The 18,444-nt window shown below is 42.3% G+C and overlaps 1 protein-coding gene across 1 annotated transcript; it reads left to right on the forward strand.

Moving 5' to 3' along the window:
- The first annotated feature begins 1,168 nt into the window (after nt 1-1,168).
- f8 (coagulation factor VIII, procoagulant component) lies at nt 1,169-17,520 on the forward strand. Its single transcript, XM_058650425.1, has 27 exons — nt 1,169-1,401; nt 2,062-2,165; nt 2,261-2,383; nt 3,275-3,487; nt 3,605-3,787; nt 3,932-4,035; nt 4,452-4,572; nt 4,659-4,938; nt 5,037-5,202; nt 5,340-5,427; nt 5,860-6,071; nt 6,180-6,324; nt 6,403-6,612; nt 7,576-8,318; nt 8,406-8,548; nt 8,733-8,898; nt 8,982-9,221; nt 9,587-9,815; nt 12,141-12,323; nt 12,475-12,591; nt 12,919-12,990; nt 13,107-13,192; nt 13,318-13,473; nt 13,974-14,118; nt 14,238-14,383; nt 15,182-15,364; nt 16,898-17,520. The coding sequence occupies exons 1-27, from the start codon at nt 1,214-1,216 to the stop codon at nt 17,051-17,053; spliced, it is 4,902 nt and encodes a 1,633-aa protein (XP_058506408.1). The 5' UTR covers nt 1,169-1,213; the 3' UTR covers nt 17,054-17,520.
- Nucleotides 17,521-18,444: the final 924 nt, after the last annotated feature.

Consider the following 18,444-nt stretch of genomic DNA (forward strand, 5'->3'; position numbering starts at 1 on the left):
TTCACCTTACCCTGCATTCATGTGTTCACCACAGTTTAGCTGTCAAGACTCGTGGAAGGAGGCTGAATAGTTACTGATTTGCTCTCGTATTAATTTCTATACTACACAGGTCAGATTTACACAATAAAAATGATGCATTTAGCATCAGTGAACAAAGTAGCTCGTATTCTGAAGTGTTTATCCACAAACAAAAAATCAAATCACAACCAATATGAATTTACATATCCGCTCCACATATTCTGCTTAATTCATGCAGTGACAATTATATATATACATATATGTGTATATATGTATTTACATATTTTGTACATATGCATTAAATTAGTGAAAATTTCAATTATAGACTGCCTCCTAATTTTCAAAGTTCTGTTAATTTTGTGCAGTAAAAAGGACAGCAGTCCTGCAGTACTCATTATCTACCACAGGGTGGCAGCCAAGCTGAGTAATGGAAATATGGTTCTAGTGTTCATACTCCTAAAATACTCCTCTCTCACAAGGTATACGTTATGTCAATACGTGGTCAAATAAAGGGCACTTATTTGTAGTATATACTCATGTTCATGATGGGTTATAATTGTATTGTAATATAACATGCATTGATTGGTGAACAAGCCTATCATGAAACCAACAAAGGTAGAAATACAAGGATGTCAACCTTTTTTCCAAAAAAAAGTACTGATTAATACAAGTTATGAGAAACAGTAAAAATAGAGGTATTTCTTTAGAACAGTAATATAATTTGGTTTTGGTTTAGAGTCAGCGAGTCACATCAAATGAAAGCCAATGAAAAAATGAACTTATTTATTATTATTATTATTATTATTATTATTATTAATAACAATATTATTATCATTATTGTTATATTAATAATAATGATAATAATATTGTTATTATTATTATCAATAATATTCATGTTAATTTAAAAGATAGATAGATAGATCTGTTTAGATTTGTTTGTGTATTAGTTAGATAATATATTAGATTGAGTAGGCTGCACTTGAGGTTACTGTGTAATTGTGGGATTATTTTATTGCACTTCAGCTTTGTGAGTCTGTTAGACACACTTCAGACCTCACGTGCCCCCACGTGCCACTTCCGTCCCCCCCTTCTCTCCTCCCCACACCCCAGCACACCCATCGCCTTTAAATATGACAGGCAGCAGGAGGAGCAGCAGACCGGACTGTAGTCTGTGTGACAGGTGCCGCACACCGCGATGACAGCGACACGTGTGCTGCTGATGATGATGATGGTGGTGGTGATGATGATGATGCCGCTCTGCTCCTCCGCAGGCGAAGCCCCGCAGTTTTCCGCCACGGTCAGAGAATACTTTGTAGCAGCTGTAGAAATCGGCTGGGACTATGTTCACCTGGAAGATGCTGAACCACCGTCAGCTGAACAAAGGTCAATATGTCTTTATTGTGATTCTTTAGTGACGTCTGTTTTGAAAATGTCTGTGTGTGTGTGAGCAGAAAAAGAGGTTCTGGCCATTATGGCCCAAGGAAGAACTTTCTTGACGTTATTAAAGTGTCATGTAATAGTATGCTTTATACTGTATCACATACAGTGCTTAGACCATCTGTCATAAAAACAAATATTTTTAATTAAATATTAACAAAACGTTGTTTAAACCCCTTTAAAAAAGCATTATTTATTTGGCTCAACATTCAACCACTAAAACTAATTTCTCTGTTTAGGAATGCAAGAGAATATCTCTAATTTGACATCTTAATCAAGAAATAATAATATGCTTTACTATTTATTTTTGTAAAATACTCAATTTGAAAATCCATGGATAACAAATATGATAACCTTTCAGCATTAAAAAATATCATTTCAGTGAAAGAGTTTCTACACACTGGCATATTAACCATTACAGAAACATAAACGAATGGTTTTGATAAATACTAATGTTGTTCATTTAGGGCAGCTGTGGTAATATAATATACCTTACATTGGGTGGTGGTCTAATAAACGTGTTAAGTTATGTTTGGATGAAGCAGTGATTTCTGCTTTAAGAGAGTAGAAGGAAATAGGCAACTGGACTTTACTTTATATTTTCAGGAGATCAAGATCCAGAGACATTACACAAAAATACATCAAGGCAGTTTACAGGGAGTATACAGATTCTACATACACTGTCCCCAAGCCAAGACCAGCATGGACAGGTGGGTCTCCTCTCATCATGTTCACAGCTTGTTTCTTCTTTTTTTTATTGTTATTGTGAATTCGTAAAGGAAACTTTTTTGTCCACTTGTTGCAGGTATTCAAGGTCCGGTGATCGTTGCCCAGGCTGGTGATCGGGTGGTGGTCCACTTCAAAAACCTTGCCTCTCAGTCCTACAGTATCAGCCCTGTTGGAGTCACATACTGGAAACTGTCTGAAGGTAAAGTGAAAGTAACCTTTTTACAAACTGCCTATTAGTCAGCAGCATTCTGTTCACCTTGGTCAAATGATGGTCATGAGCAAGAACTTGACTCAGCTTTTAGAAAGGAAGAAATTTAAAAAGCGCCAAAGTGATTTAAATCTTAGTCAGACGTTCGACCTGTGGCCAAAAGTGAGCAATGGCATTTAAAGACGTTTAAAATTACATTTAATCACTCTTGGGTGATTAATTGTGGATGTAATCGTCAATAAAAAAAAAAAGGTTTACTTGCCCAAAAAGTCGCCCCCCCTCATTCCTGAGAAATTGAAACTTGCAACGGTTTCCATTATCTTGTGTGTGCAGCAGGTTTTGTACAGCATGTTAGAGCCAAACACTCACCAGGTATCAACAAAAAACATCTACAATAGATGTCTGCAAATGTGATAATGGTATAAACATGATGTGAGAAGCTTTCGCAAATAAATCCTTTGGCAGACTTTGGCTCACGTCCTAATGCTGCTGCAGATTCCGAGCAGTCACTTCCTGTAAATGACTCACGTCTTCCTGCCACTGGTTAGATTCTTCTTGCGAAGTTAATCATTATCTGAAAAGCTGCTCCTGTCGCATCCATGATGCAGCTTAATCAGAAGTGAATGGCGAGGAAAAAAAGTTTGTGCCCTGTTGGTTTTTGTCTGTGTACATTTATGATTGAAGTCATTGTTGCACATCGTCGTGAATTCAACTGATTCAATCATTTCATTCATCAGCGACTTACATCTTTTGAGTTTCGGGGCTGTTAGTAGAGGAGATAATAATGACTCCTATCCTTTCTCTGAGGACAGGAACAAAGTAGCTTTCCTGTTTTCACCCACTTCCCCTGAACGAGTCATGCTGCATGTCTTTTATTTCCAGGAGCCGGGTACGATGACTCCACAGCGGGTCAGGAGAAGGAGGATGATGCCGTCGCTCCAGGAGGATACTATGAATATGTGTGGGACATCAGTCCCAAAGACGGACCCACCAGCAGCGACCCTGACTGCCTCACTTACTCATACTCATCCCAGGTGGACACAGTCAGAGACGTCAACTCGGGACTCATCGGTGCCTTGCTCATCTGCAAATCCAGTCAGTATTACAGCCTTTAGAAACCTTATATTACTTTATTTCCTACCTCACTGCTGAGTCTTTGCTGCACCTCTCTGTATATGTTATGCCTGCATTATGTGCTTACCTCTTTTCCAGGTGCCCTCACAGACGAAGGCAAGAGGAGAAGCCCAGCATTTGTCCTGTTTCTTGCAGTATTTGACGAGACCAAGAGCTGGTATGGAGAGTTAGGAGAGAGGATGAGTCGAGAGAAGTTCAAGAGGAGCAATAACAGGAAGAAATACCACACCATCAATGGATATATTAACGCTACGTTACCTGGTAATGAGACACGATGTCCGCACACAGAGTTTGTTCCACGATGTCATGTGGTAATGTTAAGTGTTGCTAACACTCTCCTGTGTATCAGTGGCTGCGTACAAGGAATTTGACCTCATTTCTTTCTCTCTCTCTCTCTCACTGTAGGTTTGACAATGTGTCAAGGCCGCAATCATGTGTTTTGGCATTTGATTGGCGTAGGCTCAGCGCCAGAAATCCACTCCATTCAGTTCCAGGATCACTCTCTGCAGGTAATTCAATTCAATTTAAGAAGCTTTTTATGGGCTAAAACTTACATCTATGAACAAAATGAGCAGTAGTGGGTAAAGTAACTGTAACAAAGCAAAGTATTCTTCCCCACCTCAGCCATCTTTTTCGGTATTCTGCATTTTAAACTCTGGTATTCAGTTTTAAACTCCTATCTACTGTGTTGAATTTGTCCATTTTATTTGATCTTAACTTTTGTCTCTTTGGTTTATCTTCTTTTTTAAGGTATAAAGTGACCATTAGTGTTTGAAAGGCACTTACAAATAAAATGTATTATTGTATGTGCTTTGAAGGTTTCCTAGTTTAAATAAGGTTTATATATAAATGTGTAAATGTGATCTGTAATTTATTATCACATTCCTGTGTTGACCAAAATCTTTGTTTTTTGTTGTTTTCTCAGGTGTTGACTCATCGTAAGGTCACCATGGAGGTGACCCCCATGACCTTTATCACAGCGGAAATGAGACCTGCTACGATCGGACGCTTCCTCATCAGCTGTCAGATCCATTCACATCGCCACGGTAACAATACACATCTGTTACTCTGGCAGAAAATCTTCATTGGAGTCATTTCTCTGGTTGTTATAATGCACTACTGCCCCCCGCAGATGGTATGAACGCGTTGTTCACGGTGGAGAAATGCCCCGAAGTCGTCGCCGTGCCGGGACCAGATCTGCGTAACGTCCAACACAGTGAATACGGCGACTACGGTGAAGACTACAGTCAGGAAAATTCCGAGCATTTGTTCAATACTATAAGCTTTCAGCCTAGGAAACCTCAAGTGCAGGTGAGATCCAGCAGAGGACAGGACTCAAAAACCTGGGAGCATTTTATTGCTGCTGAGGAAGTCACATGGGACTACGCTCCTCACCTCAAACCCACAGACAGGTAGGAGAGCTGGAGCGGGTGAAAGAAGAAGAAGAAGATCTAAAAGTGAGTGTTTTGAAATGAACTGAACTGTGATTTCAATTTCTCGGCCTCGCCAGTGATTTGAGGTCCAGATATTTCCCTGCGTCGCCCCATCACCTGGGTTACAAGTACAAAAAGGTTGTGTATGTAGAATACACGGATGCATCGTTCACTGTGAGGAAAAGCCCTGCCAAGAACTTACTGGGTCCACGTCTGAAAGGAAAAGTCAATGATCAGTTCCACGTGAGTCACTATTTTTATGACAATATGGGGTAAAGGAGCTAGAATAGAAATAAATAAATGATAACCTTTCTGTGAAAGGAGAAGATCTTTGTTTGATTTGTCCGTTGAGCCTCCGCGGGTTTTTCTTGTGTTTCCAGATCACTTTTAGAAACCTGGCCAGTCGACCCTTTAATATTTACCCCAATGGCCTGACCAAGATCTCCCCACTCCAGCGAAGCACAAATGGTAAATCTTAAAACACAGACACAAACAAACACATCAGAAACTGTGTATTTCTAAGACATTTTTTTTTTTAGCAAATTTAGCTCCTTTTGTATGTTTTTTATAATAGAAAATATGATGAAAGTATGACTTCATGAGGGGTTTTCATATCATGTGTTGCTTTCAAAGCCCAAATCTCTCCACAGTCATCAGAGCTGTAGGATGATTAATATAAATATTAATATTATATATCATATTTATGTGGATCAGTGTAATACTTACTGCAGTATAAATCTTCAACACTGTTTTCGTGTTTTATGGGAAGAGAAAAATAATCTTTCTGCACACTTTTTGTTTGTCTTATTGTCTGTCATGCTGTTTTATGTAGTTAACATCCCAAATGACTTACTGTTACATCCATTTTTGTAAAATCTAATTTCCTTTCATTAAACGCAGAGCAGAACTTGCGCTCCATGGGCGTGCCCCCGAACGGGACGTTTGGCTACATTTGGAGGCTAACAACAGATGATGGGCCCCTGCAGGGAGACCCCCAGTGTCTCACCCAGCTGTATCAGAGCACCGTCTCACCAGAGAGGGACTTGGTATCGGGACTGGTGGGCACGCTGCTCATCTGCAAGTATGATGCCATCGACAGAAGAGGACGCCTGGTCAGAAGAATGTTTAACAATCTGCACATAACATAGCACTTAACCAGCGTGAAGGTGTAATGTCATTTGATGTTTTGTTTCCTTTACTGAACGCATGGTTGCGTGCAGGTGGGCCCAGATAAAGAGTGGAGTTTGACTTTCGCTGTCTTCGATGAGAACCGAAGTTGGTACTTCAATGAAAACATGCAGAAGTACAACCAGAACTCCTCAAACCTCAACGACCCGGAATTCTACAACTCCAATGTCATTTACAGTGAGTTGACTTTGAAGTTGTGTTTGGGTATATAGCGAGGAGCAATGCTCACTATCAGTATTTCCCTTTCTCTCCCAGGTGTGAATGGCATCATGTTCAGCGGGCGGCAGTTTGTGATGTGTCAGACTGATGTCACATTCTGGCATGTGGCCAGTGTGGGAACCCAGAGTGACTTCCTCTCTGTTTACTTTACGGGAAACCTGTTTCAGTACCAAGGCCTTTACCAGTCAGTTCTCACCCTGTTCCCCATGACTGGCATGACTGTTCCCATGGAGACAGAGTTGTCAGGTAAGCTTCTGGACATAAACGTAAACCTGTTTCTTCTCTGGTGTGATTTAGTCACAGATTAAACTAATAAGGGCCTCACAGGCGGACTTGAAACTCCAGTGTGTAACTTGTGGCACCGAATCAATGCTAGTGTTGCTACCCCCTCCAGACTTACCCCAAACCTTAAGTGCACCTGCAGAGCTTTCTGAAACGACAAATCCAGGTGTAACTGTTGTGCTTTTGCCTTTTCCCTCATCAGTTGTGAGTCTGTCACCACAAAGGCACAGAGAGAGAGTCGTGTGCAGCCGATAGGATTTAACAGCCCTGTTTTCAATGTGTCCGTATTCAAACAGATGCCATGACACACCTGCATTATTTCAAAGAAAATAAACTTTAAAAGGCATAATTATAAATATTTTAACGTGTATAATCTACTAAAAAGAAAAGTGAGAAAGTTAGATTTTTTGTGGTAAACACTATAATCTACAGTGGATGATTTCTCTGGAAGTGTGGAACATACTCAACATGTTTTAATAGTCAAGTCAAGGTCCTGGTTGTAACATAAATGTGATTAAATACATGTTACTCTTTTTGAGCTCTTTAAGCTTTAAGGCCGCTATGCAACATATTTACTGGTGTTGAGACAGTTACTCAGTAAGTGTTATAAATGACTTATTACATATAGCTAGTTCAAAAAGCGGTAATATCACTTTACGTATTACTTGCTATCAAAGGGAACAAGTTGCATTTCTTGTTATATTACCATAAAACATTTTAAATACAATCAAATACAATGTGGGGTACCACAAATTTACTGCAGTCAAGTAATACTATTACAGTATATATGAATATATGAATGAATGATGCATGGCTGTCCAACAGTGATTGAGTTATCTCTCACTGGACTGGGCTACGATGTAGACCAATATGTGCCATCAAAGGACCTACTTCCACTCAAGTCACATGACCTCTCTCTTCTCTCAGGTGAGTGGGAGATCAGTGCCTTTGACGGCAGCCTCAAAAGCCGCGGCATGAGCGTCCAGTACACCGTCCGTCCCTGTGACAATGGAGAGCTCCCGCTAGTCGATCGAGACGGAAGTGAAGAGGATCTCTCTGACTACATCGATCAGATCAGTCTACGGCCCAGAGGCAGAAGACCTCAGAATGATACAGTTTTGGTTCAGCTGAGGAGAGTCACAGGATCATCAGAAGACGGAGAAACCCCAAACAATGTGTCGGAGGGAGGAATCCCTCAGGATATCCTGGAGGCCATCGAGAGGAATGTGGAGCGAATAGAGAACAAGACTGACAGTGGAGAAAGGAGAGGCGGCAGACAGAGAAGACATGTAGAGGGAAACTGTACAGATGGAGACATCACCTCGGGAGCCTCAGAAGATGGAGCTGCTGGGATATCGATGGGTGGAGAGAATATGGAAAACTGGACTGACGCTAGTGCTGAGGTAAAGTCTGAGGAATGGAGTGAAACGTCAAGTGATACGACAGAGTCAATGGAGGCGTCGGAAGAAAGCAATGAGATCTTATTGAACGGTGATGGAAAGACGGTGTCACCAGTGGAGCCGGGTGCTTCAGAAGAAAGGGTTGAAAGCTTTGTGTGGAAAAATCACATCCAGACTGAACCTGGCTGGAAATACAACTACACCACTGAAAAAAACAACAGAACACAAACTGATCTGTCGCTGGAGTACGACTATGACTACAGCACTCAGGTACTGCTACCATTTCTGGTGCTCTCCCGCTCACCTGTAGCAATGTATTCATTCATATTAATGAATTTATGTCCTCATTTATTTTAGATGAACACCACATCAGATATGTTTTCCTCAGATTACCTGGACCCACGCTCAGGAGGCAATATATACCGCACTTTCTACATCGCTGCAGAGGAGATCGCGTGGGACTACGGCATCAAAAAACCACATCAGCTCATCAAACCCAGGTCAGTAATAATATTTCGTCCAGATTTGATAGGACGTTAGTTAGCTAAGATAGTGTGACACGTTTGGATGAGATATTGTCCAAACTATGATTTTTTCTTTCGTCTCCTTCACCAACATTTGTAACTACCATCCTTTCCAATCAGTGTCAAAGCAGCAGCATTGACTCAACGCCTCTTTTTTCAGAGAGATGCGTCGAGGGATGAGGAAGTTCCTGCCACAGTATAAGAAGGTGGTGTTCAGAGGCTACAGAGATGAAGACTTCCTCCATCCCGAACACATAGGAGAGCTTCAGGAACACCTGGGAATCATGGGACCGTTCATCAGAGCTGAGATTAACGACCTTGTGACTGTGAGTGACACCAAATAATGTTTACTTTGAAGTGCATGCGGGGAAAACGTTGAATTGAACTTTGAATAAAACTCTTATTCAAGGTGATCTTCAAAAACAAGGCATCCAGGCCGTACTCTTTTCACCTGCACGGAGTCTATGACCGCAGCCAAGGGGCCAGCATAGCTCAAACCTATGCCTCCTCTGCACCACCGGGTGTCCCAGGAGAGCCTGTGGCTCCTGGGGAGGCACGGACCTACAACTGGAGGATAACCAGGAAACAAGGACCCACTGACATTGAATTTGCCTGCAAGACCGGAGCTTACTATTCCACTGTTGACAAGGTCTGCTTCCATGTGCACACACAACATGTACTGATTATGTGTGTGTTTGTTTGTTTATTTATTTACTCTTTTGCCTCTTTAGTTCCTCAGAACGACCAGTGTTGGAAGTTTAGGGCTAAGATTAGAATTTAATTTTGCAATACATACACAAAGCAGATTTTTCCAGAATAGATGGTAAACTTTCTTTAAATTCACTTGAATCTTTATATAAACAAAAGGACAAAGAAATGTTGTTGCATATTCAGCAGCAGTTACCTGCCTTGTCTTTACTTTGTACTTTAATCTGCTGAGTAAAGGTTCAAGCATTTCAAGACATTACATATTTTTATAGTATTTTGGAAAAATTGTTTTTGTATGTCCTTCAGGAGAGGGACCTTCACTCAGGTCTGATCGGTCCACTGGTCGTCTGTAAGCCCGGCACCCTTCAGACTCGTCAGAACACTCAGCCAGACATCCAGGAGTTTTCCCTGCTCTTCCACACCTTTGATGAAACTAAAAGCTGGTACATGGAAGAGAATCTACAGAAGCACTGTGTGCCGCCGTGTCAGGTCAACACTGAGGATCCCTGGTATCACACCAGCAACAAGTTTGCAGGTCAGGAAAGTGAAGATTAACGAGCGGCGGTGTCATTTCTAAACAAACCCACTATGTCGTGTTTCCTCAGAAGTAGTTTTTCTTTTTTTCTCAAAGATATTTTTATTGAATTTTAACATTTTACAAAATCACAAAACAAGAAACCTTATCTAACCCAAGCCCACCCCTCAGAACACATCATTACCTAGCCAGACACATTCACAAATAAATAAACAGAATAAACACCAACTGTGCTTAATTCCTGGAGTGGTACAAGTAACAGCTGGAAGTCGGGTTTTACTCTGAAAAAGTAAAATAAAGTAAAACAAGATAGAAAAGAGAATATATACATAAACATACATACACATATACATATACATATATATATATATACATATACACATACAAATCATGAACCCACAAATGGGTCAAAAGCAGGCATCAGGCCAATTTGTACACTTGAAATTGGTAGCATCGAAACAAGAGAGGTGTGAGGGATCCAGTCCCTATGCTGTTTTAAAATTATGAAAGTATTCCAGAAAGGGTCCCCACACTTTCTGAAACTTTTCTTTGGAGTTACAGATTGAGTAATGTATTTTTTCAAGATTTAGACAAGACATAACATCTCTCAACCACTGAGCGTGGGTGGGCGGGACAGCATCTTTCCATCGCAGCAATATTGCACGCCTGGCCAGGAGAGAGGCGAAAGACAAAGCTCGCCGTTTAGCTGGGGTCAGGCGCACATCGACCTCACCCACAGTTCCAAAAAGACCGACCAAAGGGTTGGGCTCTATGTTCAAATTGACAATCAGGGACAAGGTTTGGAAAACTTCCTTCCAGTATTTCTCAAGGCTAGGACATGTCCAAAACATGTGGATGAGCGAAGCCTCTGCTCTCTTACATTTGTCGCACCAGGGATCCACATCTGGGCGAAAACGAGATAATTTGGCTTTGGATATATGGGTCCTGTGTACAACTTTGAATTGCAGCAAGCAGTGACGGGCACAAAGCGAAGTTGAGTTTATCAATTTAAGAATTGTGTCCCACATTTCTTCTGACACGGACAAACCCAGATCTAGCTCCCATGCAATTTTAATGTTGTCGAGTGGGGCCCGTCTTATACCTAGCAGTTTATTATAGACAATTGAGATCAAACCCCTGCGTGATGGCTGTAAATTGAGAAGTGCATCAGCAATGTTCACATCAGGTGTCTGAGGGAAGCTTGGTATCTGACAGCGAAGAAAATGTCTTATTTGTAGATACCTGAAAAAGTGAGACTTTGGAAGATTAAACTTCTCAGTTAGTTGCTCAAATGATACAAAATTATTATCTATGAAAAGATCCCTGAAACGCTCAATACCCAGTCTCCGCCATTCCTGGAATGTTGTGTCCAATAAGGAAGGTTGAAAAAAGTGATTGGCAGAAATGGGACTCGAGAGGCAAAAATCGAAGGAGCCAAAGTGTCTCCTGAACTGAGCCCACACCCTCAACGTATGCCAGACAACTGGATTATCTATGGGTTTATTTGGTGGGAGAGGAAGTCTAGATCCAATAAGTGCTGGAACTGAACAGCTTTTAGCAGAACCCAACTCCATTGCCACCCATGAAGGGCATTCAGATCGATTGTAAAAATAAGACCAAAACGTAAGACAACGAATGTTGGCTGCCCAATAGTAAAAACGAAAATTAGGTAGCGCCATACCCCCCTCTCCCTTAGGTCTATAGAGATGGACCTTATTTAACCTAGGACGCTTCCCTTTCCATATATAGGATGATATAACAGAATCCAATGTATCAAAAAATGATTTAGGAATGAAGATTGGTACTGATTGGAAAGCATACAAAAATTTAGGAAGAATATTCATTTTGATAGAATTAATTCGGCCAACCAAAGACATAGAAAGGGGTGACCACTGGGTCAGGCACCGCCTTGTGTGGTTTAGCAAGGTAAGAAAATTTTCTTTGAAAAGACACTTGTGCTTTTTCGTAACTGTAATACCTAAGTAAGTGAATTTGTTTTCCACAATCCTAAAAGGGAGGTTGGAGTAGTCTGATGCCGGTGTCCCCTCACTGACAGGGAAAAGTTCAGATTTATTAAGATTTAATTTGTATCCTGAAAACTGGCTAAAATCATTCAGTAGGGATAACATGGCAGGCAGAGAGATATCTGGACGTGAGATAAAACTTAACAAGTCGTCTGCATATAGGGCCACTTTATGTTCCACTCCATTCCTCCATATACCAGAGATATTCTCACAACTGCGGATTGCTATCGCCAATGGCTCTATGGCCAGGTCAAATAAAAGTAGTTTTTCTGAGTTTTTTTTTTTCCCCTCCCCTGTGTAGCAATCAATGGTTATGTGGCTGAGACACTCCCCGGTCTGTTGGTCGCCCAGCACCAGCAGGTGAGGTGGCACTTGTTGAATGTAGGAAGTGACGGCGAGTACCACGCCGTGCACTTCCACGGTTTGCCGTTCACCGTTCACACTGACCAGGAACACCGGCTGGGGGTCTACAACCTTTTCCCTGGTAATTGCACATACACATTCATACCTTTGTCAACTATCATTATGGGTTGCATTATGTGTAAAGTATAGTATTTAATGCCTTCTAATTCCAAATCCATCTCCTAGATTCCTCCATTGCATGTTGTTTTATTTATGTCCCTCCCCCTTTCCAGGAGTGTTTGGCACAGTAGAGATGAGACCCCCTACAGTGGGCACTTGGTTGGTGGAGTGCACTGTTGGAGATTACCAGATGGCCGGCATGAGGGCTAAACTACTGGTGTATAATCCACGTAGGTTGATGTGTCATACATGTGTTGTTTTTTTTTTAGTTTGTTTATAAGGTACTTGTAGTAGGGTATAATCTAACAGTAATAAGCAGTGTCTGTTTGATAATCTGAGACTGAGAATACATGCTGTTCTTTTGTTTTCCAGTGTGTAGTAAGTGTGTCAGCCTCAAACAGGTGCTGGCAGTGCTGCAAACATTTGGACTTTTATTGGGAGTGTTTGGGAAATAATGCTAATCACATGAAACCCAACCCACACACTGTCCTGCGGGGAACACTTCCATAGTTCTAAAACTTTTTTTATATTTGAACTTTTCATGAAACAACATGCAGGATGTGTGTCGCCTCTGGGCATGAAATCGGGAAGAATTGAGGATTTCCAGATCACGGCATCAGATCACATAGGTAAGACGCTTTTGTTGTCGTCTTGTCAAATACATATGAGAACCAGTGCACGGAAAAATGAAAATAGCTTCATGAAAACATCGACATTTACACGTGTTTTACTTGTGTGTGTCCAGATAGCTGGGAGCCTCGGCTGGCGAGGCTGGATCTGACCGGTTACATCAACGCCTGGATGGGCAGAAACAAGATGTCATGGCTACAGGTCAGACAATCTTTCTCCTTTAATGTCTGTTTATACTGTTATCTATGACAATTATGTGCTACTCCGTTATATTGTCAGTGTCATCTCCACATGAGCAGTGTTAAATGCAATGTGTCTGATGTTAGGTGGACCTCCAGAGGCCAACCCTGCTGCATGGTGTGCAGACACAGGGAGTCAGGTCAAAGCTGAGGGACCACTACATCACATTCTTCACTGTCGCCTACAGTCTGGACCTGGATAACTGGATGATTTACAGAGGAAACAGCACCCGGCAGAACAAGGTATGACCTCTACTTAGATTGCAATAGTGATATTATTATTAATAATAAAAGGTTCATTCTTCAGGAAATGAGTTTCTCAGCATTACAGAAGCTGAGCCCAGAATACCAGGAACACGCAGTTCTCTCATCACACAGATAAACAGACGACGAGAGCACTGACATTATCCTTGTGCTCCATTGTGTATTCTGTGGTGATGGCTTGATACCGATATCACACCCTTGAGTATCTGCGGTACTAATCTCGGTCTGATAAAGTCATTTTATATCTTTTAAACGACTCATCTATTAGCTGCACTGCTGCATAGCCATAAAAACCCATTTCAAACTGTATAAGCAATATTCAGCTCCCATAAAAGGAAATTAACCGACCACGTTCTTACACAGTTAGTGAAGTATTTATGTACGTATATATTACATGTCCTAAGTCTGGAAACACCATCATTCCAATCTGTCTATGGTCCACAGATATAGTATTAAATGATAAACTGTTCACGTTTCAGGTATTTCACGGAAACATGGACAGTAGCAGAGTGAAAACCAACCACTTCATTCCGCCGTTTGTGGCTCGCTACGTCAGGATTGAGCCGTTCAGCTTTGTGCAAAAGCCTGCTCTCCGACTGGAGCTGCTGGGCTGTGATCTCAACAGTGAGTTCCACCGAGCTGTAATTTACTGAAGTGTTCGTGTCTCTGAATGACAATGCAGAGACAGAATCTGTGTACACCTGAGTGAGTGTTTCTCTGTGTACGTGTGTGTGTGTTGCCAGGCTGCTCCATCCCTCTTGGACTCCAGAGGGGGATTCCTGACAGTAGCTTTAGTGCTTCCTCATTTCAATCCTCTCTGCTGCGTAAGTGGAGCCCCTACCTGGCCCGGCTGCATCAGGAAGGAGGAGCCAATGCCTGGAGGCCAACGGTACAGACTATATTAACAAAAACAACTATTCTACTTTGCAATCCAGGTTTATTACACAGTCTAAGCCAGTGTTTCCCAACCCTGGTCCTCAGGGAACACTGACCATCTGCATCAGGTGTGGTAGAGCAGGGCAACATCTAAAACATGCAGGGCAGTGTTCGCCGAGGACCAGGGGTTGGGAAACACTGGTCTAAGCCAAATCTTTTCTCAATTATAAGACTTCTCTCGCCCATCGTTCCCGTCCCGCTATCTTTATGCCTTGTATTCCTTCCTGTCCTACTCTCTCAGGCTTATCCATTTCACACTTTGCAGCTGTGAGCGTTAGAGGTGTGATTTGTCCTTCTGACAAACTGTTGAGCTGTCATTAAAAGTCACACGTCAAACAGCGCACAACACTTGTGATTAATGGACAGAGGTCAGACACACACTTTGGATCAACCTCCATGTCAACAACTTGGAGGTCTTGAAGGAACATTTATCCTTTTACCAGCAGTCACACACAGCATTCGGTGATTTGTCTTAATGTTAGCCTAAGCAGGAACATGTGCAGGATACAGATTATAATCCACCCTGATTTACTTTTCCTTGTTTATATCAATGTGAGAGGTTTTAGTGTAAGACCAGCAGGAAAGTGCTGTTGTTACACTGGGTTTCAGCTTTGAATCATCACATCAAATCAAAAACATGCACCACCAGGAACTTTTTTCCTAAAGTATTGTGACATCATAGCTGTCATAATAAGTATATTACATAGGATGTCTAAACAAGCTGTTTTAACCATGTCTTTTTTTTTTCCAGCACGACAACCCACACGAGTGGCTGCAGGTTGACTTGGGTAAAGTGAGACGCATCACTGGAGTCATAACACAAGGAGCCACGTCACTGTTGACCCAAATGATGGTGACAGAGTTCTCTGTAACCATCAGTCACGATGAAATGTCCTGGAGCAGCGTGTTGGAGGACAACTCCCAGAGAGAACAGGTACAGTTCTGCTAAACCAAGTTTGTCTGTAAGAGTGTAATGTCCAACATTTTCTTCACTCATTGGACTTTTCTTATCTTTATGCCGACGACAGTCAAATGTATATGCCACTAAAACAGGAAAATCTGTATTCTGTGAAACTACTACTAGAGTGCGTTGTAGGGTTTTTTTACATTTTAATCATAAAAAGACTCAGGTCACCTCAAAAGTTCATGTCGATCTGGGTTCTTTAAGTCAGTATTTGACGCCTACAGCCATAAACCTGCGTGTGAGACTGGACCATCTTAAACTTGATGCACAGATTTAGCTCGGTGGTCAAGTCCAGCTCTTTTCAAGTGAGACAACTCGCCAAAGTTTCTTTCCTCCGGTGCCCACGGGTCAGCTGCAGGGTCATCAGCCAGGAACCACCATTCACCGTTTCGCTCCTTTAATCCTGGAACGTCTCCTGGTGGCGGAGCAGTGACAGGGACGTCTCCCTGTCACCCCCTGCAGCTGATGGGTGTTTCCCTCTGCAGCTGTTGTCGGGGTTAGTTGTTTTTTCCCCAGCTCTTGTCTTTCCTCCTCAGCCAGAGCCAAAAGCCCCCCTTCTCGGCCTCCTCTGCTAGCTCTGTAATCACCTTCTTCAGGTTCCCTCTGGTCACTCCTGCGTCCCTCAGAAGGCGTATGGTTGACAGCCCCATGTAGCCTCGGCATCCAACCTCCACTGGGTAGATGGTGGTCCTCCAGCCAGCCTCCTGGCACTCAGCAGCCAGCTCTGAGTACTTGGCCTTCTTGCGTTCGTAGGCGGCCTCCATCCCCCCCCCGGCTGGTATTGTGAGCTCAATGAGGAACGCAGATTTTGACCACTATGTCGGGGCGGAGAGATGTTGCAGTGATCTCAACCGGGAACTGGAGCTGCCTGTCAAGGTCGACTCTCATGTTCCACTCCTGGTAAGGGGAAAACGGCCTAGGTGTTTCTCTTGGTTCTCCTTCCCCCACCCTCTGTGACAAAGCTGGCGTGGTTGTTCCTCACTCCCGAACCACTGGTGAAGGTTCCGAGGGCAGGGAAGCGCGTCGTAGGTTGAGCGGATGAGGAAGCTGAGCCTTGCCTGCGGAATCTTCCACAGGTCTGACCAGGTGATGTTTCGGTTGACAACTCCCTCCCAGGTTGTCCAGCCTCCCTGCGACACAGCCTTGATCTTGTAACGCTCTTCCTCTATTCTTGTCACCTCCGCCACCACCATCTCCTTCCTCTTTTTGCGGTTGGCCTTGGACCAGAACCACTCGGCTCGTTAGTCATTCTTAAGACGGAGAGGAGAAGTTTTAAGAGCATTTTCTTAGACGATTTTATATGTACTGTGTACATCACTTTGGCCAAGTGTGCTTTATAAAACTGGGAGTAAAACTAATCTTTATATCGTGCCATCCAAAAACCACATCCATGGAACTAAAATGTTAGACTTACTTGTAATTATTTTGTATTTACTGTGTATAACAATTCTTCATCTACTAAAGGGCTGGCGTTTTCTCTTTGTTTCTTTCCTCTACCCTCAGATCTTCACAGGAAACAACGACCCGGACGAGGAAGCCGTCGCTGTTTTTGATCCTCCCTTATTCGGCCGTTACCTGCGCATCCACCCACGGGGCTGGATCAACAGCATCGCACTGCGTCTGGAGATCCTGGGCTGTGACACGCAGCAGGTGTTCTAAAGGCACTACGCTCACCAGCCTGTGTGTGTGTGTGTGTGTGTATGTAAAGAAGGAGGAGTTAAGTTATACATCACTTTGTAGGACTTTGTACGAGAAAAGCTATTTCTTCTGCAGCCACGACGTTGTTTACATTTTCACCTTTTTTGTTGTTTTTTTTTTGCTAATGTGGCGCTACTAAAGTGGATATAACGTGTTAAAGGTATAGCTAACACTTTTAGCGGATAAGCTGCGCAAACTACAGAACCTTGTTAAGCTTGTGTAAATACGATAGACTCATGACTCTGAAGAATGTGTCCAGTTTAACTGGCTGTATATCATTGGAAAAGTTCAAAATGTTTCTTTTTAGTTTTGCTTCACAACAACCCCCAACACAGATGGGACGCAACATTTTAACAATCACTTTCAAAGCTTTACACCATGGCAGGTGAGAGTAACCGTACTAGTAAAAATCCCATATTTCTTGATAAGAGATTTCCTTTCCTTTTGTTTTCTTCCTGCTTTATCTTGTTCTCCCCTCCGTCCATTTGTCTGTTATTTCGGCTTATCCACCTCCACCAGGTTGTCCTGGTAGAAACAATGAACAAATCAGCTCCAACTTTCCTCTGTGAAAGCATGCGCTGAGGGGAAAACAAGTCGAAGACCTGGTGAAATTATGGGGTGACTGGCAACAGTAAGAGAAACATCACCTCATTATCATTTGAGGAAGTTTCCGAGGCTGGAGGTGTGTTTCCTTTGGAGTGTAATACCAGACAGGACATGTGTTGGCAGAGACGTAGCCGTCGCAAATCATGCCTGGCCGTCACATTTATCTCTCTCTGAAAAGAATAACACAGTGTCTCATTATCTCAGCGGCACAACAGAGCACCTGTGTTCACTTCCAATGGAAGAGCTGGTGAGATTGTGTTTGCGGCGTGTGAAAGAACCAGCAACAACAACTGCAGGCTAACAAATATGCAGGAGACTGAACTTCAGGTGCCGTAGGAAATGTTACACAAACATTAAATCACAATGGATCGAGGTGCTTTTATTTACCAAAAGTACCACTATTTTTGATACATTTTTACGGTACAAGTAAGTACAAGTAAAAGTACTGGTCAAAAAAATGTACTCTAGTTAAAGTAAAAAAAAAAAAAAGTCACTTTAATAACAAGGTTGGGGTATCACATGAATTTGAGTTTTTAATGAAAGGCAAAACACATCATGTATCAGTCAAAGGTTATAAATCACTCACTGATAACTGAGTAATTATGTCAATATCTGTTTTTTAAGAACAACCTTTTACAATTTACACACACCCTATTGCAAAAATGACCACTTCCAAATGAAATCTATCAAAACAAATCCACTCCTCAAACATAATCAACGACGAACCGCTTGCAGCTGCCATGGTC

This window comes from Solea solea, chromosome 14 (assembly GCF_958295425.1).
Source record: "Solea solea chromosome 14, fSolSol10.1, whole genome shotgun sequence".
Lineage (NCBI taxonomy): Eukaryota > Metazoa > Chordata > Actinopteri > Pleuronectiformes > Soleidae > Solea > Solea solea.

Bases quoted from the DNA above. Each gene is read 5' to 3' on its own strand.
- f8 (XM_058650425.1), top strand. From the start codon at position 1,214: ATGACAGCGACACGTGTGCTGCTGATGATGATGATGGTGGTGGTGATG. The intron at 6,613-7,575 runs GTAAGCTTCTGG...CTCTTCTCTCAG, and splicing joins CATGGAGACAGAGTTGTCAG to GTGAGTGGGAGATCAGTGCC. The intron at 12,991-13,106 runs GTAAGACGCTTT...GTGTGTGTCCAG, and splicing joins CACGGCATCAGATCACATAG to ATAGCTGGGAGCCTCGGCTG.